At 47.2% G+C, this 26098-nt stretch overlaps 1 protein-coding gene across 2 annotated transcripts in view; it reads left to right on the top strand.

Moving 5' to 3' along the window:
* Positions 1-26098, top strand: part of LOC121539250 (ryanodine receptor 3) — a 144213-nt gene that overhangs the window by 63162 nt on the left and 54953 nt on the right. The window contains exons 7-32 of one of the 2 annotated variants that reach the window (XM_041847602.2): positions 33-132; positions 236-329; positions 1818-1892; positions 2444-2600; positions 3632-3796; positions 4689-4810; positions 5491-5671; positions 6561-6696; positions 8583-8678; positions 8939-9057; positions 10408-10541; positions 10734-10975; positions 11201-11393; positions 12834-13050; positions 13289-13393; positions 15931-16034; positions 16824-16907; positions 17244-17403; positions 17772-17919; positions 18027-18229; positions 18457-18631; positions 19192-19400; positions 19566-19768; positions 20156-20225; positions 25580-25740; positions 25872-26037. In XM_041847602.2, the coding sequence (XP_041703536.2) occupies positions 33-132; positions 236-329; positions 1818-1892; positions 2444-2600; positions 3632-3796; positions 4689-4810; positions 5491-5671; positions 6561-6696; positions 8583-8678; positions 8939-9057; positions 10408-10541; positions 10734-10975; positions 11201-11393; positions 12834-13050; positions 13289-13393; positions 15931-16034; positions 16824-16907; positions 17244-17403; positions 17772-17919; positions 18027-18229; positions 18457-18631; positions 19192-19400; positions 19566-19768; positions 20156-20225; positions 25580-25740; positions 25872-26037 (3819 nt within the window). Of the gene's footprint in view, positions 1-32; positions 133-235; positions 330-1817; positions 1893-2443; positions 2601-3631; positions 3797-4688; positions 4811-5490; positions 5672-6560; positions 6697-8582; positions 8679-8938; positions 9058-10407; positions 10542-10733; positions 10976-11200; positions 11394-12833; positions 13051-13288; positions 13394-15866; positions 16035-16823; positions 16908-17243; positions 17404-17771; positions 17920-18026; positions 18230-18456; positions 18632-19191; positions 19401-19565; positions 19769-20155; positions 20226-25579; positions 25741-25871; positions 26038-26098 lie in introns of those variants that run through there. The other variant, XM_041847601.2, reaches the window with a different exon arrangement.

The following is a 26098-nucleotide window of genomic DNA, read 5'->3' as shown; positions in this document are numbered from 1 at the left end:
TGTGTAACATAATGTTCCTCTGTCTCCACCAGCACCTGTCCATCTCCAATGGCAACATCCAGGTGGACGCGTCCTTCATGCAGACTCTGTGGAACGTCCACCCCACCTGCTCAGGCAGCAACGTGGAGGAGGGTATGTCCAACTGTTAGTTTAGCTTCACTGCTAAACTGGCTTATAATGTTGTTTGAAATGTATGGGTATCAATTAAAGGTGCTGTTAATCCATACTCCAATAGGTTATCTGCTGGGTGGCCATGTGTTGCGTCTGTTCCACGGTCATGATGAAGTTCTGACCATCCCAGGTTCCGACCAGAGTGATGAGCAACAGAGGTAAGACACACAACTGGGAAACAGCTGTAAGACTAAAAGGAATGAGTCTTGAGGAGTTAAAGAGCGACTGCCTTTAAAAAGCAATAAATCCCTTTGAAAACAGCCTATGTGGCATCGATATGAGTCAAACAGTTATTCTAGTGTCAAAATGTACTACAAAGTGTAAATAGGATAATTTTGGTCATAAAGTCAGTCTCATCTAAAATGGAGTTTGGCACAACGAGTAAATTAAGGTTGGGTTTTGATTTGACGATGTTCATTTGCCAACTAACATGGGGTGAGCAGCTGTGGTGATTGCTCTCTATCCAATAGCATAGACAGTGCGACAGACACTGCTCAGCAGCTTCGACTGTTTACATAAGACAACACGTCGCAAATTTTTTTACTTGAGAAATACTGCACCAAATACCTTAGTTAGATGTAAAATTGCGCAACTAAAACATCAAAATTAATGAAAGATTTCTTGAGTTATCTTACATTCTTTCTGGGGATTTTGAGGAAGTGAAATAGGCTTCCGCGTCTACAGTGTCTCATTGGTGACAAACATCATTATTAACCAAACGCGGAATTGGTCAGGAAGCGCACCTCCAAGACTGAAATCAAATTTTTCTAATGAGCAACAGAAAAACACACCTGCCAATCGGCGTGTTCAGTGGAATTTGTTTTTGCCTTAGTCTTTTGTGAAAGTGGCCTAAGATCAAGCTTGGCTGACCAGGCTAACTCTGGCTGAGTTTGTTTTGAATTCCCTGTGGGTCCAACAGGTTGGTGTCACTACTCAGTATGACACTGGGTCTCAGGAGCAGGAAAAATGGCCGACCTGCTATCTACAGTCGCACAGCACTAGCACTGACTGCCAGCAAGGTAGCAGACGGATATGGCACACAAGGCCTGAAGTGGGTCGAGGCAACAGTAGCAGAAGCCCACAGCAACGTTAACATAGCCAGGCACCGAAGACGTGTGAGAGGACCCTTCATCTTCCTCCCAGTCTATTTTTAGGACGGTGTGTGTGTGGCAATAATTCGCTGAGGATTATATATTGGTTGTCAGTTTTGGCTTTGCCTTTAGTCCTGTCCTTGAAATTGAATAGAGGAAGCATTTTTTAAAGACGCTACATTTCAGGAGGTCCATCAAACATAGTCCAAACTGTCACCAAGGGCCATGAAAGATCCCTTTTATCTTTGTAGCTAGTCACCCATATCAGTGATAGACAGTGTTGCTCTCAGTCTCTGTTGGTTATGTGGGTTGCCTTGATGAAAGATGTGCTCTGTTGCCGGGAGGGTAAATAATAAGGTTCATCTGAGGTCCCAGTCTGAGTATTACCTCCTCTGAGCTGATATCACTATGACTGGAGGGAATAAAGCAGTTAGAGATGGTATCCTGCTAAAGTCATTAAACATGACTTTGAGACCATTATGAGCCTGTGGCAGTTTTAATAAAACATTGCAGAGATCCAGACCTGTCAACCTCATGCTCCTCTCTTGTCCCCAGGATAGTGAACTATGAGACGGGGAATGCAGGAGCCAAGGCCAGGTCTCTGTGGAGGCTGGAGCCTCTGAGAATCAGGTGAGTTCAGCTCTTTTTATCCTCTCCATCTTCTCTCTCTAGGTGTTCTCTCTCTCCCTCCCTCTCTCCCTCTGTTCTCTCTATCTTTCCTTCTCTCTCTTCCTCCCTCCCTCTCTCTCTATCTCTTTCCTTCTCTCTCTTCCTCCCTCCCTCTCTCTCTATCTCTTTCCTTCTCTCTCTTCCTCCCTCCCTCTCTCTCTCCCTCCCTCCCTCCCTCTGCTCTGACTCACTTTGATGTTTCAAGATGCTTTGAGTCATTTAGACTTTTTGACCCCAACTATTTGTAGTCTTTCAAAGATTCAATATCTGTGGCTTTCCTCTCAGATATGCCCTGCACTTTCAGATCTGGAATGTGTCATCCATGTTTCATCTGCTATTTTGTTTTAATCTGAGAAACTGGGCAATGTCTAGTCATACGAATGGGTATTAGGTGCCTAATTAGTAATTTTTGTTCTTGATACAATTGTGTGTGTGTGTGTGTGTGTGTGTGTGTGTGTGTGTGTGTGTGTGTGTGTGTGTGTGTGTGTGTGTGTGTGTGTGCCTGTGGACAGCTGGAGCGGGAGTCACATTCGCTGGGGCCAGCCCTTCCGTCTCCGCCACCTCACCACGGGGCACTACCTGGCCCTGACAGAGGAGAGGGGGGTGGTGCTGCAGGATCGGGAGAAGTCTGACACATCCTCCACCTCCTTCTGCTTTAGAGCCTCCAAGGTCAGAGCGCGCACACACACATACACACACACACACACACACACACACACACACACACACACACACACACATACACATACACATACGCACACACACATACACACACACACACACACACACACACACACACACACACACACACACACACACACACACACACACACACACACACACACAGAAACACACACACACTTCTCAGACTTTGCCTTTCCATCACAGTCAAGGACTCAACCACACACTCACTTACAGAGAGCTACTGAAAGGATATTACAGTGCTAGGAACAATTCTAAATACTTTCAAATGAATTGCGCCCACTCTCCTTGAACTGGAAAATGTGAATTTCTTTCAAGGACAATGGAAAATGCATGAGTTATTACGCACATTAAAGCCATGCCATAAAGGTTAATTTGGCTGAAGTTGCTCTCTATAAATGTATGGACTTGCGGCGCCATACCAATCTGGACTAGGGTATTTAAGTCTATTCTTGGTAGTGGTGCTAGTGAATGGAAGCAATTAGTGACCTCTTCACTGTGGATCAATAGCATGGTGGAACCCACAATTTTACTGAGGCAGTTTATCATAGGTTTAATACACTATACATTTCATATGTTTCCATTGTGTCTGTTCTTAATGGGGAAACAAATGCAGAGTGATTCATGAGGGCTTGCCTGTGTGCATCCTCTGTTGTCACTGTTGCTCATTGATATAGGCTATAAACACTGTATGCCCTCTTACTATCCCTTCCTCCCTCTCTGTCTCTCTATTAGCCTAGCCATCATAGCATGTGTAATTAGAAGTTGTATTATAGAAAGCGGTCAGTGCTCCTTCAGTCCTTGACCAGGCTGATCCAGGTCTGTCATCATCTTTTAAATGGCTTTTCTTAGATCAAGGTCCCTCAACACCTACTGCTTAGCATAATACAATGTGTGATTTGAATAAAACTGTATAACGTTTTGAAGCCTGGCTTGGAGAGTTTCATAAAGGTTTGTGTGACATCTTGATCTTGTTTTGGATTCTTCCTTCCCTCCAGGAAAAGCTGGAGTCGAGTCCAAAGCGGGACATGGAGGGCATGGGGACGGCAGACATTAAGTATGGGGACTCAATCTGCTTCGTCATGCATGCGGCCACGGGACTCTGGCTATCCTACCAGGCGCCTGATGTAAAATCATCTCGCCTGGGCCCTCTCAAGAGACGGGTGAGACACCAATGCACTGCTTTATTTGTCAAATGTTTATGATACAGCCAGGACTTTTTTAAAATTTCTAGTCAGATGAATTAACTGACTTTCAAGTGAGAACTGTTATGGTGTGACTATTCCACTAGCAGTAATAAAAATAATCCCATTGAAAAACCAATTGACCAGAAAGTAGCACATGCAATAAATATAATTAGAAAAGTCCTAGAGCAGATGAGAATTCTCTTGCTGATTTTCTAGCTGATAGGTTTGAGATAAGTGTATTGCACTGATAGTGCTTTTCCTGTGACTAAATAAAACCCTGTGACTGTAATGAATGAGATGTGAGAGGAGTGTATGTGACAGTCCCTGGACTCCACAGAAACAAGCCTAATAGCCTGTAGTGTCAGCAGCACCTGCGTTACAGCCTAGCCATGCTCATCTCCGCTAATGTCTGGAAATTGCTCCTTCTCGTCTCGTCTCGCCCTCCCTCTTTCCTTCCTCCCCTTCTCGCTCTTTTTGCCCTTGTCTTTACTTCCTCTCTCTCTCTCTCTCTCTCTCTCTCTCTCTCTCTCTCTCTCTCTCTCTCTCTCTCTCTCTCTCTCTCTGTCACGCTCTCTCCCTATCTCTCTCTCTCTCTCTCTCTCTCTCTCTCTCTCTCTCTCTCTCTCTCTCTCTCTCTCTCTCTCTCTCTCTCTCTCTCCCTCTCCTACCCCCTCCCTCCCTCCCTCTCTCTCTCTTTCTCCCTCTCTCTCTCTCTCTCTCCCTCTCTCTCTCTCTCTCTCTCTCTCTCTCTCTCTCTCTCTCTCTCTCTCTCTCTCTCTCTCTCTCTCTCTCTCTCTCTCTCTCTCTCTCTCTCTCTCTCTCTCGCTCTCTCTCTCTCTCTCTCTCTCTCTCTCTCTCTCTCTTCCAGGCTTTCCTCCACTCTGAGGGTCATATGGATGATGGTCTGACCTTGCAGCGGTGTCAGCACGAAGAGTCCCGCGCTGCTCGCATAATCCGTAACACCACCCGCCTCTTCAGCCACTTCATCAGGTAGCACCACTATCACCGCTACACCACTACACCACCACTAAACCACACAACCGAAATATAACTCCTCATTGTCTGTAGTGTAATAAGTTGAGCTTATGGCCTGTGAGTAGTGTGCTCTATGGATAGAACAGCCCCCAGACAGCATGCTGCCTGCCTCGCTCAATGACCCAGTCCATGGTGAAACAGGACAATAAACATCTCAAGCCATGAGGCCACGCAATGGAATGAAAGAGAGTGCAATGGAGAGAATAACTATTAAACTGGCCTGTGACTGTGACTCAAACCCAAACCCCCTTGGTGACGTCAGTCGGTCACACGTGGCTGACTGGCTTTCACCACTGTCGAGACCCAGATCGCCTCCTGTGAGCTGTACCTCTCCACACACCCCTCCCACTCTGTGTGACAGAGTAGGTGCTATTTTTAGCTCACACAGAAATAACATTTCAGCATGGATGAACCTCAAGGCACAAATTATGTTCACTATGGCAGTCACTCCTTGAGTCATATTCTAATACTGGTGTTGTTATGAAATCTAATGGCATCATCATGAAACCTTATGATTATATAATGATATGGTGATGTAAATGAGCTGCTGTCATAATATTCCGTTGTTTTGATGCTGGAAAAAGTAGTACTTTCAAATAGTAATCTGATGAAGACAATCTCTTCTCCTGTTCCAGAGACCTAGACTGTCTTGGGGGTAAGAACCGTGCGTCAGTAGCCCTGCCCATCGAGGAGGTCCTCCAGACCCTCTACGACCTCATCACCTACTTCCAGCTGCCTTACGCTGAGCTGGAGCACGAGGAGAAGCAGATCATGCTGCGCTCGCTCAAGAACCGACAGAACCTCTTCAAACAGGAAGTGAGTTCATCCACACAGGAAGTGCTGCATCACGATCCTGCGTGACGGTTGTTTGGCAGCAGAGGACAATAAAAGTCAAAAGTCAGGGATTTCAATTGTGATTAAGGTAATTTTAGTAAGTGGTTATTGCAGGAGCCGGGCGTAGACACAATATTCTCAATACACACTGTTTTTAAAGTATTTTTTGTACAGTATTTCAATGCCGCATTGTATTTCAGAGCATTGCTTTTTAACTGTCAGCAGTTTTGTTCTGAGTTTTTCTGTGGTGACGACAATGCAGTGGAGCCTTTTGATAAGGCTCTCGGCCCAACATTTCTCTCATCAATTATAACATGTCAGCTGCCTTCCCTTGTGCAATGTCAAATACTCAACGTCAACTACTCTTCCTAACTCAAACAAAAGCCGCTGCTATGGATTTGATTTCCCACGGTGGTTCACTATGTCCTCAAGCAATAAATTGATAACATTAATTAATGTAAATTAGCTGTATGCTGTGTTTATGTTATGTTTACATAACTGGTATTACCATGGATCCTGCTCTTGGAATGCTGCTATAACTCATCTATATCCCCAAACTGCCCTTTTCCACCCCACTCTCCCATACATTCTGGTTATAAAGTACATTTTTCATTGTTGACAGCTGACATAAATCACTTGCAATTTCCTTCCTCACTGGGCCTTCATATCTCTTAGCATATCTTATCAGTATTATTACCATCTAAGATTAATCACCAAGGCATGAAACACGCATAGCAGTTTGAAGTGGGAGACAAGGGCTGTGGCCAAAAGTAGTGCACTATATAGGGAATATGGCACCATTTTGGAAGCACCCTAGGAGCTGACATGTGATGATGATGTCAGAGTGATGATGGGTGTGACTGTGTTTCAGGGCATGCTGACTCTGGTGTCCTGCTGCATCGACCGTCTCAACGTGTACAACAGTGCAGCCCACTTTGGGGAGTGTGCCGGGGCAGAGGCTGGGGCTTCCTGGAAGGAAATCCTCAACCTGCTCTATGAGCTGCTGGGTGAGAGAGACAATAGAGGAGTTCATTGTCCTCCAACGAGGACAGTCTTATACACAAGTCATCACACCAATACTGTAACAATCACATAAAGAGTCACAGTAAAGAAGATGGGACAACACAACAATAGGCCAAGACAAGACAACCTGTCTGCCCTTGTTTGTTTGTTACACACACACACGCACACGCACACGCACACACACACACACACACACACACACACACACACACACACACACACACACACACACACACACACACACACACACACACACACACACACACACACACAATGTTGATTATAACTCTATGATCTACATACACAGGTGATTGAGACTCAGTCTCACCTTTTACTACTGTTTGGGGATAGATTACAATGGTGAAAGCAACACACACACACACACACGCACGCACACACACACACACACACACACACACACACACACACACACACACACACACACACACACACACACACACACACACACACACACACACACACACACACACACACACACACACACACACACACACACACACACACACACACACACACACCCACACACAGTAATCAGTCACAGGTACCGGAGTCATTGTAGCCTGCCACTAAAGCCCTGGCCATCCCAGCGCTGCTCTTACCCACCACAGTCCTTCGTCTCAGTGCTGTGCTAGGATTATTTGGGGTAGCTGAGCTGGTATTTACAGAGCTGTTTATGGTCCTCTAGGCACCCTGGGGTGGTGTTTCCCTACCTTACACTGCTGTCTGCTGTCTGTAAGGATGCCTCAGTACACATGCACTCTAGCACGCACACGCACATGCACACGCACACACACACACACACACACACACACACACACAGGGGCTGAAGTTCGGTGCTGGGGCTGGGAGTGGATAAGGATAGCGTGCAAATTTCAGGTCTGTGTGAAGTGCTTCCAGGGTTTCTACCCAACATGTACATCTCCCACAGCACACAGAATGTCCAACACACACTCCTAGTCAGCCTGGACTGTACCATGCTCACCATTTGGCTTTCTAACCCATAAGGAACCAAGCCATCCATTCTATTCTAACACGTCACCATTGTATTTGGTTGTTGTTTGGTCGCTCTGCAATCCATGTCCTTACTTAAGCCCTCAAATTGCCAGAATCACAGACCAGTCCAAACATACATGGCAGTTGGACATTACAGCTATTCCCTCTCAGTAGCAGAAGCATTTCTTTGTCTCAGAAGCTTCCCAGTTCTAGTGTCTGTGTCATTGTCTAAGCCCTTCTGTTCCCCTCTGAGTGTGTCCTTCACAGCGTGTTTACATGGTGCGTTCTCCTCATGGGGAGCATTAGTGTGCAGACCACGTCCCCATCTCATATTCCCTCCTCCATGCACCTGCTCCAGCTAAATGGATTTTGGCGCTAGGCCTCCTCTCCTCTGTTTGTCTGCGCTGGGTGACCCTGTCATTTTTGGCTGGGACGACTCTCCTGTGCCCCCAATGTCATGCCCTCCCTCTGTACTCTGCTGCTTAATTAATATGCATGAGGATTAGAAGAAGGGCAGTGTCTTTCCTTGGCATGGAGTGTGGTTTAAGGTGTGCATTTTGGGTGAGTTGTTGTTGTGTAAGATGTACATTTTGGCAGTGTTGTTGGCTGTAGGTCAAAGACATCTTCATAACTATCTAACGTGTCTCCTTCCATTGACATGGGTTTCATTATGTGTTGTGAAAGATGTACAGTAAGGTTCGGTAGTGTTTTTCTATAGTTGCTATGTTTTCTGTACTGTAGGTCAAAGATCAGCAATTTGCATTGTCCTCTTCAAACTAGCCAACTGGGTATGTAACGTGTCTGGAATTTGTCTCCTCCCCTTGACCTGTTACCTTCTTGTCCATGTGTCCTGTAGCGGCGCTGATCCGAGGCAACAGGAACAACTGCACCCAGTTCTCCAACAACCTTGACTGGCTGGTCAGCAAGCTGGAGAGACTGGAGTCCTCCTCAGGTACCATGATGATGACATGTTTAAAGCTCTGTGTGTCCTTGTCCTACCATTCTGCGGGCTGCATGCTGACTGTAGGCAGTTAAAAAGGTGATGTGTAGTTGGATTACACTGTTGTAAACCCCAGACCTGGTGTTTAGAGTCCTGGATTGGTTTAGTAATCATTGGCTACGTATCGTCATACCCTCTTCTTGTGCTCAGAAGCATGCTTTTGAGGAACGTCCTTTTGTGTCTTGTTCCCTTGTTCTCTGTGGCCACGGCAGGCATACTGGAGGTTCTCCACTGCATTCTAACTGAGAGCCCGGAGGCTTTAAATATCATCCAGAGAGGACACATCAAGTCCATCATCTCCCTGCTCTACAAACATGGACGCAACCACAAGGTGAGCTGAAACAGAAGGAGGAGCTGTATCAAATATCACCATGATCAAATGGATGCAGCTACATTGTTTTTTATTTTGATACCGTTTGTCCATCACAACAGCTTGACCACAGTTACTTATAAAGCACAGTAATTCACTCATGAGCCTGCATTTTATTAGTACATCTGGTGCTGACAGGGCTGCAGAGAGTTGATGAGTTCTTGTTGGGGCTGGGCATTTGGCTGTTATGTGTATAGACATTGTGTATCAATATGTTTACATTGCAATTAGATCTCCAGTGGTAGGTTGGCATTTATTGTCATGAATCTTGCCATGCAGGCAGCTCTGAAGAGTGGACACAGCCACAAAGTTATAAAATCAGATTTTAAACCTAATCCTAACCCTAACCTTAACCATACTGTTAAACCTAATGCCTAACTCTAACCTTAAATCTGCAAACTTTTTTGGCGACCCGACCAAATTCACATAGAAATGTGTGTTATAGATCTGTCATTCTCAGTGAAAGCAAGTCTAAGAAGCGGTAGATCTGGTCTTTGCTATTTCTATGCTTCCCGTTCTTACGTTTCATTTTTGCGTGTTTTACTTTCGGTTTTGTACACCAGCTTCAAATAGCTGAAAATATAATATTTTTGGTTATGGAAAAGATATTTCACAGCAGTTTAGATGGTACAATGATTCTCTACACTACACTATACTTGCTTGTTTTTTCACATAAACTGAAATTAGGCGAACTATTAGAATGTTAGCAACCAGAAAATGGCGGAGCGATTTTTGCATAGTGCACCTTTAAATGAAGACCAAAAATATTTTTTACAACATAGCCAATTTTGACTTTGCACCTGGCCCATCTAGTGGAAATCACTCAGTTCTGCCTCCAAGGCAAGATTCATGACAATAAACGTCAACCGGCTCTCCAGCGGGCTGTCATCTCCTTTGTCATCAATCCCAGTGGATGTATCATTTGGCTGTAGCCCCTCATGAAGCGGCGGATAATAAAGCACAGGTCTTGGCCTGGCGCTCTTGGCTGTCGTTCCTTGCCCATTTAATTCCTCTGCTTTGTAAAGCCAGGATGGGCCCACATGCATCAAAAGGATATTACTGGATGTGGTTTCACCCTGATTAGCATCTCTCAGTAATTATGGCTGGCTGCATTAATAGCTGCATAAAAAGGTTCTCCCTCTATTAGCAATATGAAAAAGGACTACGGATGACTTATTCCCTCGCTCTCCTTGGTGCTCCCTCTCAGGGGTTGAATGGGTTAGATGAGCTGCATTCTGTACTCATTGATTAGGGAGTTGCTGTATTCACCCCCCCTCTCTCCCTCTCTCCCTCTCTCTCCTCAACCTGCAGATTCTGGATGTGCTTTGCTCCCTCTGTGTGTGTAACGGGGTGGCTGTAAGAGCCAATCAGAATCTCATCTGCGATCACTTGCTCCCTAAAAGAGATCTGCTTCTCCAGACCCGATTGGTCAATGACGTCCAAAGGTAAAAAGCCATCCAATCCCAGCCCGGTATAATTCGATTAATGCGCTACTGCTTGTAAAGTAGGAGTGATAGATAGTGCTGGATATTCTTCTCATTGCTGTGTTTGTTTGATGGGATTGTGCATGGTGCCTAAAACAACATTGATCATAATTATGTGATTAAACCCTAATCCGAGTCTCTGATACTTGGCAGCATGAGGCCCAACATCTTCCTGGGAGTGAGTGAGGGCTCGGCCCAGTATAAGAAGTGGTACTACGAGCTGATGATTGACCAGGTGGACCACTTCTTGACCAGCGACCCCTCTCACCTGCGTGTGGGCTGGGCCACCAACAAGGGTTACGCCCCTTACCCTGGTGGAGGGGAGGGCTGGGGGGGCAACGGGGTGGGGGACGACCTCTACTCATACGGCTTTGACGGACTTCATCTCTGGTCAGGTGGGTATCCGCAGTAGATGTTTGCTTTCATCTTAACCTAGCTGCTCCACATTAAGTCACCTGATTCATAAATTATGAGAAGTAACCCAGGGCTCAGACCAGATTGTGTCTAGACAGTGTGTGTGTCCTACAGGGTAAATCGGTCTGCTCTGCCCAAAGAGTGTGTGTTCATGTGTGTGTGTCTTGTAGGTCATATTTCAGTGCTGACACTGTGGTTTATTGCAGGTCGTATCTCCCGGGCAGTGGCTTCTATTAACCAACACATCCTGACCTCTGAGGATGTGGTGAGCTGTTGTCTGGACCTGGGAGCTCCCAGCATCTCCTTCAGGATCAATGGACAGCCCGTACAGGGCATGTTCGAGAACTTCAACATCGATGGACTCTTCTTCCCTGTTGTCAGCTTCTCTGCTGGCGTCAAGTATGTGTTTGTCTTAAACACACACCTGTTTCATTAACATGAATGAACATGTATACACACCTACAGAGCACTCTCCTCAAATTGCTTCCTCTCCTCCCTCTAGTCTGCATGAAAATCCATCTAATCCATCCCTCCATCATTTCCTCTACATACTGTATTAATCCTTAAGGGCTCAGATACAGGTAGAGGCCATCTTACCCACTTGTGTTGCCATGGCAACTTCAGATGATGTGATTGACATGTCTGCTAAATGACATTTCAGGCCCCAGCAAGCTTTCCAGGATTTCATGACCGACTCCGTTTTTGCAGCAAAATGGCATTTTACTATTCTGGACCTTACTCTGCGCCGAGATGTGACGCTTGACAGTTCCAGACATTTCAGTTTACATCAAATTCCACCCAGGGCTGCAAGCTACACTGTATCTCAATTACCACAATCAAATTTGTGGAAGCATTAAACAAAATTAACATAACCTCATATTTATAGAAATTCTGTCAGCGTTATTCTGCATTTTGTCTGTGTGTATGATGTCACGAGATGCAGGCCACATCAGATAATGTAAATAACGAACCATGTGGGGCTTGAACACTTCCTGTGCTCTGAACAGCTGGCCATGCTATGCCATGGCACAGCCAGTCACTGTGCAGCGACACTTGTTAATAATTGATTGTTGCACTGCACTCAGAATGGACTTGGAGTGAATGCGTCATCATCACTACTACTTCAGCTATTTCAGACAGCGCCCAGGAGGGCTGCTGAGTAGTGGGCTGAAATGCTGCATCATTCTCAGAGTGGGATAAGTCATAGTCACTCTCTGCTCTGCTGGGCTCAGCTGGGGCTCGGTTAGAGCTGGGCTGGGGCTCGGTTAGAGCTGGGCTGGGCCTGGGGCTCGGTTAGAGCTGGGCTGGGGCTCGGTTAGAGCTGGGCTGGGGCTCGGTTAGAGCTGGGCCTGGGGCTCGGTTAGAGCTGGGCTGGGCTGGGGCTCGGTTAGAGCTGGGCCTGGGGCTCGGTTAGAGCTGGGCTGGGCAGGGGCTCGGTTAGAGCTGGGCCTGGGGCTCGGTTAGAGCTGGGCTGGGGCTCGGTTAGAGCTGGGCTGGGGCTCGGTTAGAGCTGGGCCTGGGGTTCAGTTAGAGCTGGGCTGGGGCTCGGTTAGAGCTGGGCCTGGGGCTCGGTTAGAGCTGGGCTGGGCTGGGGCTCGGTTAGAGCTGGGCTGGGCTGGGGCTCGGTTAGAGCTGGGCTGGGCTGGGGCTCGGTTAGAGCTGGGCTGGGCTGGGGCTCGGTTAGAGCTGGGCTGGGGCTGGGCCTCAGTGGCTCTATGCTCTGCTCTAATCCCCTCCTCTAACCCCTCCACCAAAATCAACCCATCAACCGCCTTTATCACTCTCAAGCTCAAGCACATACTGAACACACTGATTGACTAAGTCCCCCTCTCTCTCTAGGGTGCGTTTCCTGTTGGGCGGTCGTCATGGCGACTTCAAGTTCCTGCCTCCGTCAGGCTACGCTCCGTGTTACGAGGCCCTGCTCCCTAAGGAGAAGATGAAGGTGGAGCCAGTGAAGGAGTACAAGAGGGACATGGAGGGGGTCCGAGACCTGCTGGGGACCACACAGTTCATGTCCCAGGCCTCCTTCATACCCACCCCTGTGGAGACCAGCCAGGTAACAGGGGTATGGCATTCAGCTCAGAACGCCTCACATTAACTGCAACACGGCTCATCTGAAACACAGTTACAGCGATTATACTGCATGTTTGTAAGGGTGTTGTACAATCATACCTACAGAGGAAGTGTTTCCAAATATCCACAAATGTATGATTGATGACATAGGCCTGCTGTACTGTCTACAAACAGATGCTGTTTATCTACGACACAGATTCTTTGTGTTCTCTGTCTCTCAGATCGTCATGCCGCCATACCTGGAGAAGGTCCGGGACAGACTGGCTGAGAATATCCACGAGCTGTGGGGCATGAACAAGATAGAACTGGGCTGGTCTTATGGGAAGGTAGGATACCTCCTTAACACTAATGGAGATAATAGATTCACAGAGCACTGGCAAACCCTTTTGGGCAGTCCATGTCATTGACATACATAGGAAAGACAAGATACATTACCACTAAATGGGTCATTACTCAGCTGATAATTTCAGCCAATATAAACATAAAGAAAATTGTATTAGGAAATACAGGACATATCAGCTTGCAAATTTTTGTTTGTGTTAAACAATTATCAATATACTGTAATTGATCAATGTGAAATGCATTAACCCTAAACTAATCAATCGTACAAGTTCTACTATCATTAAAGCAACAAAACAAGCTTGTACACCATTTTGCTTTCTCTTTTATAATTTGCGGTACAAACCAAACAGAGGGTAAGTGAAGAATACTCCCGTCTTTCTCCCATTGTGCACCTCATACCATTCATTCTAGAGACTCCATTTTAGTTTGTTTGTAGGCGACAGAATCATATTTTTTGTGTTCTTAAAGGGATAGTTCGTGATTTTGGCAACAAGGCCCTTTATTTATTTCCGGAGAGTCAGATGAACTCGTGGATAACATTTTTATGTCTCTGGGTCCAATATGAAGGAAATTAGAGGTCATTTCGCGAGCCAATGCTAACTAGCTTAGCACAAAGACAGCACAGCTAGAACTTCCAGTCTTTGTGCTAAACTACTATTGGGAAGTAGATAAAGGACCTCATTGCCAAAATCCCGAACTATCCCTTTAATGAGTTACAATGCAATTGTTTTAGCCAAGGGCACTGCAGGACATTTTTGGCCATTTCAATGGACACTTTACTGATGGAATAGAACTTATGAGGGGCCTTTTTATTTCTCTCTTGATAGTTTAATTCCAGATTATCTAACTGGATGCTAATTCATCAAGTCCTACTGATATAACGATTGGGTGAGTGTTTCTTGGTTTCATGTTAGTAGATGATTGCCAAAGTGACCTGAGGTGCGTTCAGTTCGCTGGAACGTTTGCTACGTTGTGGGACGGTTTGTACTGAGCAACACGTTTCTCCAAACGTTTTTGTACGTTCTTTAGCAGACTTTGAGGTATGATTGTTCCCGTTTGGTGGATGTGGAGAGGTCTGGCTTGTTGCGATGAGTGACGTATTTAAAGGGCAGTGGCCATGCTGACAGCTTTCCCCAACCCACAATCCAACCCCTCCCCTTTTTTCAACTGGTCGTTCAGTACAGCACCGTTTCTGTTTAATTGAACGTTCCAGAACGTAAAAACTTTCTGAACACAGCCCTGTTGTGCCCTACTGCCCTTAAAGATGCAGAAAATCAATATCAGAAACAATATGCAAAACAGCTCATATGTCTATATTACAAATGTGATGGAGGTGTGTAGAGTAGACCCCCTCCCCCTGTTCTCTCATTCTTACTGAATGATTCTCTCATTCCTCCAGTCCCTTCATCCACCCTATCCCGCTTTTAAACTCCACTGTGACGGTGTGATTTCTCCACCCACAGGACAGCCAGCCATTCCTTCAGTTCCAACATCTTAATAGAGCCTTTTATTTGGGGTGAGGACATCTATTACGCCGGGGTCAAGTTCTCTCTCATTCATTAAAACATATTTCTACACCCCAGACATAGCAGGTCGGCTTTTATATGTGATTTTAACGAGACCTCATTAGCTCTGGCCAGGTGACATTGTCCTGGCCGGCTATAGAGCTAGCTTCACCAGGGAGACAGCAGTGTGCTGAAGCCAGGCTGAACAGAACACATACCTGGACAGCACTGGTATTGTATTCCACTCTCCATAGAGCACAGCTCCAGTGCTTAATAAAGAGGTGAGAGTTGTAGTGGCTGTGGTTGCTATGGGGTAGAGAAGCAGGGTTTTAAATTAGCTACCTGACACACTTCATAATCTGAGTCCAGTATTTGGTATAGCATAGTTATAATAGTTGTATCAGCATTGGCCATTGATAGTATAAAAATGGTCTCAAAAGAGATGTGACTCATATGGAGGCTATTAAGAATGGCATGTACTTATTTGTCCTCAAGCACAGCCCTCTTTGAATTGACTGTAATAGGTTGTAGGAAACTCTGTTCGATAAAAGCATTCCAGCAGGAGAGTTCTTGTACTATTCACAAAAGAGCTGTCTGGTGTTCATTTAGCACACAAATAGCCATATATGTGTACATGTTTTCTTGGTCAACATGGATCTAATACTGCCTGGGCTGCAGAGAGCAGCCAAACACAGCAGTCAAGAATATAATGACATATCTCACTTGGTAATGCAGACTCACACCTCTCTATCTCCCAAGAAAACATGCTCATCCTCTACATTCATAACATGTCCACTAGACTAGATCATGTTATCACTCCAGTACACCAGTAGCTCTCTGTAATTAAGGAGACAACTTACCGACTCCTATGTTGATTCACAATTAATAAGGTGAATCAAATAAGGTCCAGTTGTGTTTTTTAATACGTTTTTTATTTATTTCTGCCCCTCTTCTTCAACACATATTCAGTAAGTGAAATATTCATATGTCAACCATGATTTCTATGTGTTTCTCAGATAAGGGAGGACAATAAGCGCCATCACCCCTGCCTCGTGGATTTTTCCAAACTGCCTGAAACGGAAAAGAATTACAACCTGCAGATGTCAACTGAAACCTTGAAGTATGTCCTGCATTATAAGTAACACTATATTAGTCCCACTGAGAAAAAGAGGAAGACAAGGAGAGAGATATGACAGAAGGCGTGGGTGAACCAGGGGCTCAGTCAGGAAGTAGACTGAAGGCTCTCTCCTGCTGGGCTCTCAGCACCTGAAACACCCCAGTGTTCCTGACATCACCCACCTGTCACCATAGGACATCTGCTATTGATCCACTGACAGCCCACACACAGACGTTGAAAAACATAAACAAAAGTTTCAAAAGACAGAGAAGTGTGTGTGAGTGATGTGTGTGTGTGTGATTAGAGAGGGCGGTAAAGACTGATTTGATAAACGTTCATCTACAGTGACATTGACACAACAGAGACAGACAGCGTGGGCCCCGAAAGAGCAGCCTTGCCATTCTGCAATCACACCACCATCTCTCATTTGTCCTGTTACAATGACAAAGCAATGAGATCTTACTGACAGTAGTACCTGGTGAATAACTCTTCCTTAATACTTCTTTAAGGGGATATCTATGGTTTCATAATGGATAAGGACATGCGTGATTGAACAATTCATTACTCTCTTTATGTGCTCACATTGGTTCTATTGCCACTCTGTGTGATGTAGAAATAGGGCAGAAACCCTCCAGACCTAGTATCATAACATTATGCCTGCTGATTATAGTATTTAGTTGAGTGTGCAGGCAATGTGAGTCTCTTAAACTGTCACGTACTCAGAGAGCTGATCCTGTGGAGACAGATCTAATCCACAGGTTTGGGAGTGTTAATATGTGTGTCTCTTCACAGGACCCTGCTGGCATTAGGCTGCCATGTTGTCCAGGTCAACGCCAACGCTGAAGAGGACCTGAAGAAGATCAAACTCCCCAAAAAGTAAGTGTACAGTAACAGATGATGGAATGGACAGAGAATGGACAACATCAATAACCCAATACATTATATACCAACTTCTAGAGATGTAGACGTGTTCTGTATAGGATAGAAAGAAGAATGAAACATGGAGACGTGTGTGTGTGTGTGTGTGTGTGTGTGTGCGTGTGTGTGTGTGTGTGTGTGTGTGTGTGTGTGTGTGTGTGTGTGTGTGTGTGTGTGTGTGTGTGTGTGTGTGTGTGTGTGTGTGTGTGTGTGTGTGTGTGTGTGTGTGTGTGTGTGTGAGTGTGTGTGTTTTGTCCAGTGGTTAATCTTGATAATGTCCTGTTTTGATTGAAGCTACATGATGTCGAATGGTTACAAGCCCACACCGCTGGAGCTATCTGACGTGAAACTGACCCCAGGTCAGGAGCTCCTGGTGGATAAACTGGCAGAGAACGCCCACAACGTCTGGGCCAAGGACAGGATCAAACAAGGTTGGACCTACGGCATTCAGCAGGTAAAACACACAGACATCTGTGTTAAGTCACTGCAGGTTTTGTCCATACTAACCCAGCTCGTACAGTAGCACACTAAAGGTTTTATAACAACGGACAAAACAATGACCCTCTCTATGCAAGCCACAAAAAATGCTAACTGGGACACTACCTCCACCACGTCCTGCAGAGTTAGGAATGACGCTGAAAGGTATAGAGTATAATAGAGTCATAGTAATAACATCAAACACTCAATGACCCTTAGGGATTGGCAGCCCAGTCGTAACAAACATCCGGCTAGAGCGGGTCCCTGGAGAGGTGTGAGTGAGTGTGTGTGTGTTTGCATGTACGTGCGTGTGAATCTGACTGTGCCTGTCTTTGCTCAATGCAGGATGTGAAGAGTAAGCGGAACCCTCGCCTGGTGCCATATACTTTATTAGACGAGCGCACTAAGAAGTCCAACAGGGACAGCCTACGTGAGGCCATCCGCACTCTGATTGGATACGGATACAACATCGAACCTCCAGACCAGGAGGGCGGTAAGTTATCATTACCACACAAACCCATGCTGACATCCATGGTTAGGTTGTATAGAACAGTAGAAAACTTCCTGTGTTGATACTGTGGCTGTCCTCCCACCCAGCAGGCCACGTGGTGGAGAGACTGAGCATCGACAAAATACGCTTCTTCCGCGTGGAGAGGACGTATGCGGTGCTGACAGGGAAGTGGTACTTTGAGTTTGAAGCGGTTACGGGAGGAGACATGCGTGTGGGCTGGGCCAGACCTGGATGTAAGCCTGATGTAGAGCTGGGTACTGATGAACTGGCCTTCGTCTTCGATGGATACAAGGTGAGGCCTCCCTTCTTCCTCATCGAACATCATGTACTCATAAAGTGAAAGTGTAACTTTGAGTTAATGTTAGCTGATGATAGCATACGCTGGAGAATAGATTTTTGTAGGTCCTAAATCGTATCATTTAAGATTGAATAAGATTGCAAAGGTTAGACTGACTGTGTGTGTGTGTGTGTGTGTGTGTGTGTGTGTGTGTGTGCGTGCGTGCATGTTTTTGTCTTCAGGGTCACCGTCTGAACATGGGCAGCCGTTTCTTTGGGCGGTGTTGGCACGCGGGGGATGTGGTGGGCTGCATGATCAACATGGAGGACAAGTCTATGATCTTCACCCTCAACGGAGAGATCCTCATCACCAACAAGGGCTCCGAGCTCTGCTTCGCCGACTTCGAGACGGAGGACGGTAAGTGGGTGAGACTGAGGACGGTGAGTGTGTGAGACTGAAGGCGGTGAGTATGTAAAACAGCCAGAAGTGTGTGAGACAGAGGATGAAGAGTGTGTGTCATGGACCTCTCTAAGCTCTTCTCCCTCTCTTATGTCTCTGTGCCACTGACAGACATGCTGACAAGTTAACCTAAAACCACCATGCTGAGAAAATTAGTACAAAATAAGTGCCTCCCCATTATGAAATGACCTTCATATAATGTGACATTTCTAAATTGGCTTGGATAGCTTTTACCTTCCCCCCGCTGTGTGTTTGTGACAGCTCTCTCTCTCTCTCTCTCTCTCTCTCTCTCTCTCTCTCTCTCTCTCTCTCTCTCTCTCTCTCTCTCTCTCTCTCCCCTCTCTCCCTCTCCCTCCCTCTCTCTCTCTCTCTCTCTCTCTCTCTCTCTCTCTCTCTCTCTCTCTCTCTCTCTCTCTCTCTCTCTCTCTCTCTCTCTCTCTATCTCTCTCTCTCTCCCCCGCTCCCTCCCTCTCTCTTTCCCCCCTCTCTCTCTCACTCTCTCTGTCTCTGTCTCCTAGGTTTTATCCCAGTGTGTAGTCTGGGCCTGTCCCAGGTGGGTCGTATGAACCTGGGGAAGGATGCCAGTACCTTTAAGTACTACACCATGTGTGGTCTCCAGGAGGGCTTTGAACCCTTTTCCGTCAACATGAACCGTGAGGTCACCATGTGGTTCAGCAAGCGCCTCCCCACCTTTTTCAATGTGCCAAAGAACCACAACCACATAATGGTAAGACAGACAAATAATATCCTTTAGAATGTCAAAATCAATCACAAAATCAATATTGTAATATACATGATATGTAGAGGTTCACAGAAGGTGAAGATAATATACTATTTCACTGTGTGGTTCAGAATGAATAAATTAACTGGCAAAAAAATGTATCTATGCCAGGTGACCAGAATAGATGGCACCATCGACAGCCCCCCCTGTCTGAAGGTGAGCCACAGGACATTTGGGACCCAGAACAGTAATGGTGACATGGTGTACTGTCGTCTGAGCATGCCCGTGGAGTTCCACTCCTTCTTCAAGACCAGCCCTGTCATTGACATGAACGGAGTGCACGAAGAGCACGAGTCCCTCAAACTCAAACACAGGTCAGACCTCTTAACACACATTCACTGTTGTACAACACAAACACAGGTCAGACCTCTTAACACACATTCACTGTTGTACAACACAAACACAGGTCAGACCTCTTAACACACATTCACTGTTGTACAACACAAACACAGGTCAGACCTCTTAACACACATTCACTGTTGTACAACACAAACACAGGTCAGACCTCTTAACACACATTCACTGTTGTACAACACAAACACAGGTCAGACCTCTTAACACACATTCACTGTTGTACAACACAAACACAGGTCAGACCTCTTAACACACATTCACTGTTGTACAACTCAAACACAACCTCTAAAAGCACTTTATCTTCTCACATGTTAAATGTTTCTTCAACGCTTATGTTTTCTTTGTAGACATCCACTGAAGTCCATGAGACACAGTCATGACGGAATAAAAGGAACAGATTACAGCAACATCACCATGGTATGAAATGGATCATAAACAGCTACTGATAGTGCTTGGTATAATGTCACCATGATAGACTTCAGGTTGTTATGATTTAACTGGATAGAACCCAAATGCAGACAAGTACACCAAGCCAGAGAAGTTTTAACAGGTTTATTATAATGTTCAATAGTCCAGGTTTCCAATAAATGGGGAAGAGCAAGTCCAGGTTACAGGGAGGGTACAGATCCAGGTCAGGGCAGGTGTGGTACCGTAATGTCCTAGTGTCCGTGGTGAGTCCAAAGGAGAGGCCCGATAGTGGAGAGCAGGATGGTGGTGGCAGGAGTGAAGCGGAGGCAGGAGTCAGGTTCCAAATATATGGTTGTCTTGACTATGATCTGACGATGAGTGGAAAGTTTGACCGGGTCTTAAAGGCTGAGGTGATTATGGTGAATGAGCTGCAGCTGGAACCCTGACTCCCGCACACCAGACTTCACTCCTGCAATCAAGGACAGACAGAGGGAGGGGGAGAGCAGAGAGAGAGCTACCTAGCAGCAGTAGGCCTAACAGTACCCCCCTCTACGGACGCCACCTGGCGGCCGACAGGGTTTATCAGGATGTAACCTATGAAACTCACGAACCAGAGCAGGATCCACAATGAAGCTCCTGGGCACCCAGGAACGTTCCTCAGGACCATAACCCTCCCAATCCACCAGGTACTGGAAACCACGACCCCGGCGGCGAACATCCAGAAGTCGCCGGACAGTGTAGACCGGACCCCCACCCACGATCTTGGGCGGAGGAGGGGGACGAGAGGGCGGGCACAAAGGGCTAACCGACACAGGCTTAATCTGGGAAACATGAAAGGTGGAATGAACCCGTAGGGAGGCAGGAAGCTGTAGCTTAACCGCGCAGGGGGTTAACAATAGACAGTATCTTGAACGGTCCTATAAAACGAGGCGCCATCTTCTTCGACTCCACCTTCAATGGAAGGTCCCGTGACTTCAGCCATACCTCTTGACCAGGAGAGTAACCGGGAGCCTGGGACCGGTGACGGTTGGCTTGCCTCTGCATGTACGCCGAAGCTCGGGACAGAGCTACCCTGGCCTTCCTCCAGACCTTGCAGCAGCGGCGCATGTGGGACTGCACCGAGGGTACCGCAAGTTCCCTCTCTTGGGAAGGGAACAGGGGAGGTTGATAACCCAGAGCACACAGAAAAGGAGACAAACCAGAGGAAGCGTTAGTCAAGGTGTTATGAGCATATTCCACCCAGGGGAGCATGGAGCTCCATGACCCAGGGTTAGACCCAGTGACACAGCGAAGTGCGGTCTCCATCTCCTGGTTCGCTCTCTCGGCTTGCCCGTTGGTCTGGGGTGATATCCAGAGGACAGGCTGGATGTAATGCCCAAAGCTTTACAGAAAGCTTTCCACACCTGGGAGACAAACTGGGGACCCCTGTCAGAGACAATATCCGTGGGTAGACCATGAGAGCGGAACACATGTTCAACCAAAATATCAGCCGTCTCTCTGGCAGTGGGCAGTTTAGGTAGGGCCAAAAAATGAGCGAACTTAGAAAAACGATCAATCACCGTAAGAATGACAGTCTTACCAGATGAGGGGGAAGTCCAGTGACAAAATCCATAGCGATATGCGACCAGGGCCGGCTGGGTATAGGTAGAGGTCGTAGATGACCAGCGCTGGCCTGGGTGGAGTTTTTACTTCGTGCACATACCGTACAAGCAGCAATGAAGGCTCGAGTGTCCGCCTCCATCGTGGCCCACCAGAACTTCCGTCGCACAAAGTCAAGGGTCCGCGATACTCCAGGGTGACAGGTAAGGGGAGACGAGTGAGCCCACTGAAGTACCTGGGAGCGAGCAGACTCAGGGACAAACATCCGGTTAGGAGGACCCCTCCCAGGGTCAGCTTGATGATGTTGAGCCTGTCTAACAATCCCCTCGATGTCACATGTGATGACTGCAATACTGCAGGTAGGAGGCAAAATGGGTTCAGGGTTACTACCAGTATCAACAGCCGAATGAACACGAGACAGGGCGTCAGGCTTGACGTTGCGTGACCCAGGACGGTAAGACAGAGAAAAATTGAATCTCCCAAAAAATAGTGCCCACCTGGCTTGACGGGGGTTGAGCTGCTTCGCTGACTGGAGGTAAGCCAGATTCTTATGATCCGTCCAAACGATGAAGGGTTGTTCCGCCCCCTCCAACCAATGTCGCCACTCCTCGAGAGCCAGCTTAACGGCGAGCAGTTCACGATTTCCAACATCATAATTCCTCTCTGCCTGAGAAAGTTTCCTTGAGAGAAAAGCACAGGGATGCAGTTTGTTATCTTCAGGAGAACGTTGTGACAACACTGCACCTACCCCAGTGTCGGATGCATCCACCTCCACGACAAACTGGCGGTCGGGGTCCGGCTGCATCAGAATGGGAGCCGAGGCGAAGCGATGTTTCAGTTCTTCGAACGCTGATTCGGCCCCTTCATTCCAAGCGAACGGTCGTGAGATGGAGGTGAGAGCGGTGAGTGGCGCCGCAATGCGGCTGTAGTCCTTGATGAACCTCCTATAGAAGTTCGCAAACCCCAGGAATCGTTGAAGTTGTTTTGCGGGTAGAGGGAGCTGGCCAGTCCGTGACAGCAGAGATCTTAGCTGGGTCCATCCGCAGCTCCCCCTGAGCTATGATGTAACCCAAAAAGAGGTCTCAGACACATGAAATTCACATTTCTCCATCTTCACAAACAGTTTGTTCTCCAACAACCTTTGCAACACCTGGCGCACATGCAGTTCATGTTCCTGGGAGGACTCTGAGAAAATCAAGATATCATCCAGATAGACAAAAACAAACCGATTCAACATGTCCCGAAGGACATCATTGACTAGTGCCTGAAAAACAGCAGGGGCATTAGACAACCCAAAAGGCATAACCCGATACTCAAAATGTCCCAAGGGTGTGTTGAAGGCAGTCTTCCATTCATCACCCTTACGAATGCGCACCAGGTGATACGCATTTCGTAGATCCAGTTTCGTAAAGATGGTAGCACCATGAAGGAGGGGAAAAGCAGAATTAATCAAAGGCAGAGAATACTTGTTCTTAATGGTGATGTTGTTAAGTCCACGGTAATCAATACAGGGTCTGAGGGTCTTATCCTTCTTAGCAACAAAAAAGAATCCCGCTCCTACAGGTGACGAGGAAGGACGCATAATACCTGCCGCCAAGGAGTCCCGAATGTAGTTCTCCATAGCCTCCGTCTCCGGCCGGGAGAGATTGTACAGGCGACTGCTGGGGGAGCGGGGCTCCTGGCTGGAGGTCAATGGCGCAGTCGTAAGGCCGGTGAGGAGGAAGAGAAGTAGCTCTGTGTTTGCAGAAAACGGATGCCAGGTCATGATACACGTCAGGAACAGCAGAAAGATCCATGGACTCCAGTGGAGGTTGAGGCACAGTACTGGCAGGAGTCTGAGCAGAACACAAACAATTCACATGACAAAATGTGCTCCATGAAACAATGCTACCTGTCACCCAATCAATGTGTGGATTGTGTTTTATGAGCCAGGGGATACCAAGGACCAGGGGAGTCTGTGGGCAGTCGATAATATGGAATTGAATGTTCTCCTGATGATTTCCCGACACTCTAAGACAAACAGGAACAGTCTGATGGGTAATGCGGGTCAACAATTGTCCATTTAGACCCTTAGCCTGCAGCGGACAGTCCATAGGAACAGTCTCCAAATCCATTTGTTGAGCCCACTCTCTATCCAAAAAGCTTTCGTCGGCACCAGAGTCAATCAGCGCACTAACAGAGAAATTCTGGGACTGCCACTGGAGGGATGCCTGGAGCAGAATGCGGGGAGAAGAGGAAGAATCCGCTGCTCGGCTCACCAAAACTTCTCCCATAAATGATGAGCCGGCCCTTTTCCCGGACGAACTGGGCAGGAAGGAACGAAATGACCAGCTTCTCCACAATACAGGCAGACCCGAGCCTGAATACGACGTGCACGCTCCTCTGAGGACAACCGTGCACGACCCACCTCCATGGCTCGGGTTCAGTGCTCCTCGTATCGACTCGGGAAGACACGGCTCTCTTGTAGGGACGATGCAGGGAGGAGTTTGTTGATGACAGACAGGTTGCTTGGAACTAACACTCCTCTCCCGGCGGCGCTCCCGAATCCGATTATCCAACCTGATAGTGAGTGAAATAAGATTATCCAGCGTAGGCGATTCATCATATGACACCAATTCATCTTTTAAAGTCTCCGACAAAGCATTGATGAACACTCCTTGTAATGCCTCGTCATTCCAACCACTCACTGCTGCTAAAGTCCGAAACTCCACTGCCATCTCCGCCACACTACGAGCCCCCTGCCGAAGAGAAAACAACCGTTTCGCAGCCTCCTTGCCTCGTACGGGGTGGTCAAAAACCTTCCTCATCTCCGTGGTGAAGGCCACGTAAGCGTTGCAAATGTCCGACTGACTCTCCCAGACCGCGGATCCCCAGGCACGAGCGGAACCGCTAGTAGAGTTGATAAGGTAGGCAATACGGGCTCTTTCTGAGGCGTAGGTGAGGGGCTGTTGTTCAAACACTAACGAGCATTGAGTCAAAAAATCGCCACAGGTTCCCATGTTCCCGTCATAGCGCTCTGGAGCAGGAACAAAAGGCTCTCTGATCTGGGCTGAAGGGGTAGTAAGGGCAGACACTTGATTGGTGAGTAATTGAACCTGATTAAGCAGCACCTGACTGTCCTCAGCAATCGTCTTAAACAGGGTATCATGTTGGCCAAGTAGAATGCCCTGATTGGCTATGGCAGTCCAAATTTGAGTGCACTCTGGGGTGGTATCCGAGCTACTGTCTGCTGGGTTCATGTTGGTCAGATCATACTGTTATGATTTAACTGGATAGAACCCAAATGCAGACAAGTACACCAAGCCAGAGAAGTTTTAACAGGTTTATTATAATGTTCAATAGTCCAGGTTTCCAATAAATGGGGAAGAGCAAGTCCAGGTTACAGGGAGGGTACAGATCCAGGTCAGGGCAGGTGTGGTACCGTAATGTCCTAGTGTCCGTGGTGAGTCCAAAGGAGAGGCCCGATAGTGGAGAGCAGGATGGTGGTGGCAGGAGTGAAGCGGAGGCAGGAGTCAGGTTCCAAATATATGGTTGTCTTGACTATGATCTGACGATGAGTGGAAAGTTTGACCGGGTCTTAAAGGCTGAGGTGATTATGGTGAATGAGCTGCAGCTGGAACCCTGACTCCCGCACACCAGACTTCACTCCTGCAATCAAGGACAGACAGAGGGGAGGGGGAGAGCAGAGAGAGAGCTACCTAGCAGCAGTAGGCCTAACACAGGTGTTATAGATCAAGCTAACTTGCCACCATGTTGTCTTGCAGTACTACTACTCAGTCAGGGTGTTCGCTGGTCAGGATCCATCCTGCGTTTGGGTGGGCTGGGTCACCCCTGACTACCATTACTATAGCAACCACTTCAACCTCAGTAAGAACCGAACGGTGACGGTTACCCTTGGAGATGAGCGTGGGCGGGTCCACGAGAGGTAAGCATGTTGTTAAGGAAACCCTCATCCTCATGTCGGTATCAACAGTAATGATCAGTGCTAATCAGTCACCCATCTCTCTCTTCTTTTCTTATCTTCCTCTCCCCTCTGCCTTCCTCCCCCTTCCCAAGTGTGAGGAGGAGTAACTGCTACATGGTGTGGGGAGGGGATGCCACCAGCTCAGGCCACTCGTCCAGTCGCAGTAATGTGGACCTGGAGATAGGCTGCCTCATTGACCTGGCCACTGGCCTGGTGACCTTCACTGTCAATGGCAAGGAGCTGGCCACCTCCTACCAGGTACTGCATAGCCAACTACACAGTGTCTCTCTGTACAGTATCTCTCCTATCACAGTCTCTG

Source organism: Coregonus clupeaformis, chromosome 25 (genome assembly GCF_020615455.1).
Source record: "Coregonus clupeaformis isolate EN_2021a chromosome 25, ASM2061545v1, whole genome shotgun sequence".
NCBI classification, from domain to species: Eukaryota; Metazoa; Chordata; class Actinopteri; order Salmoniformes; family Salmonidae; genus Coregonus; species Coregonus clupeaformis.
This window is presented reverse-complemented; position numbering and strand designations above follow the sequence as displayed.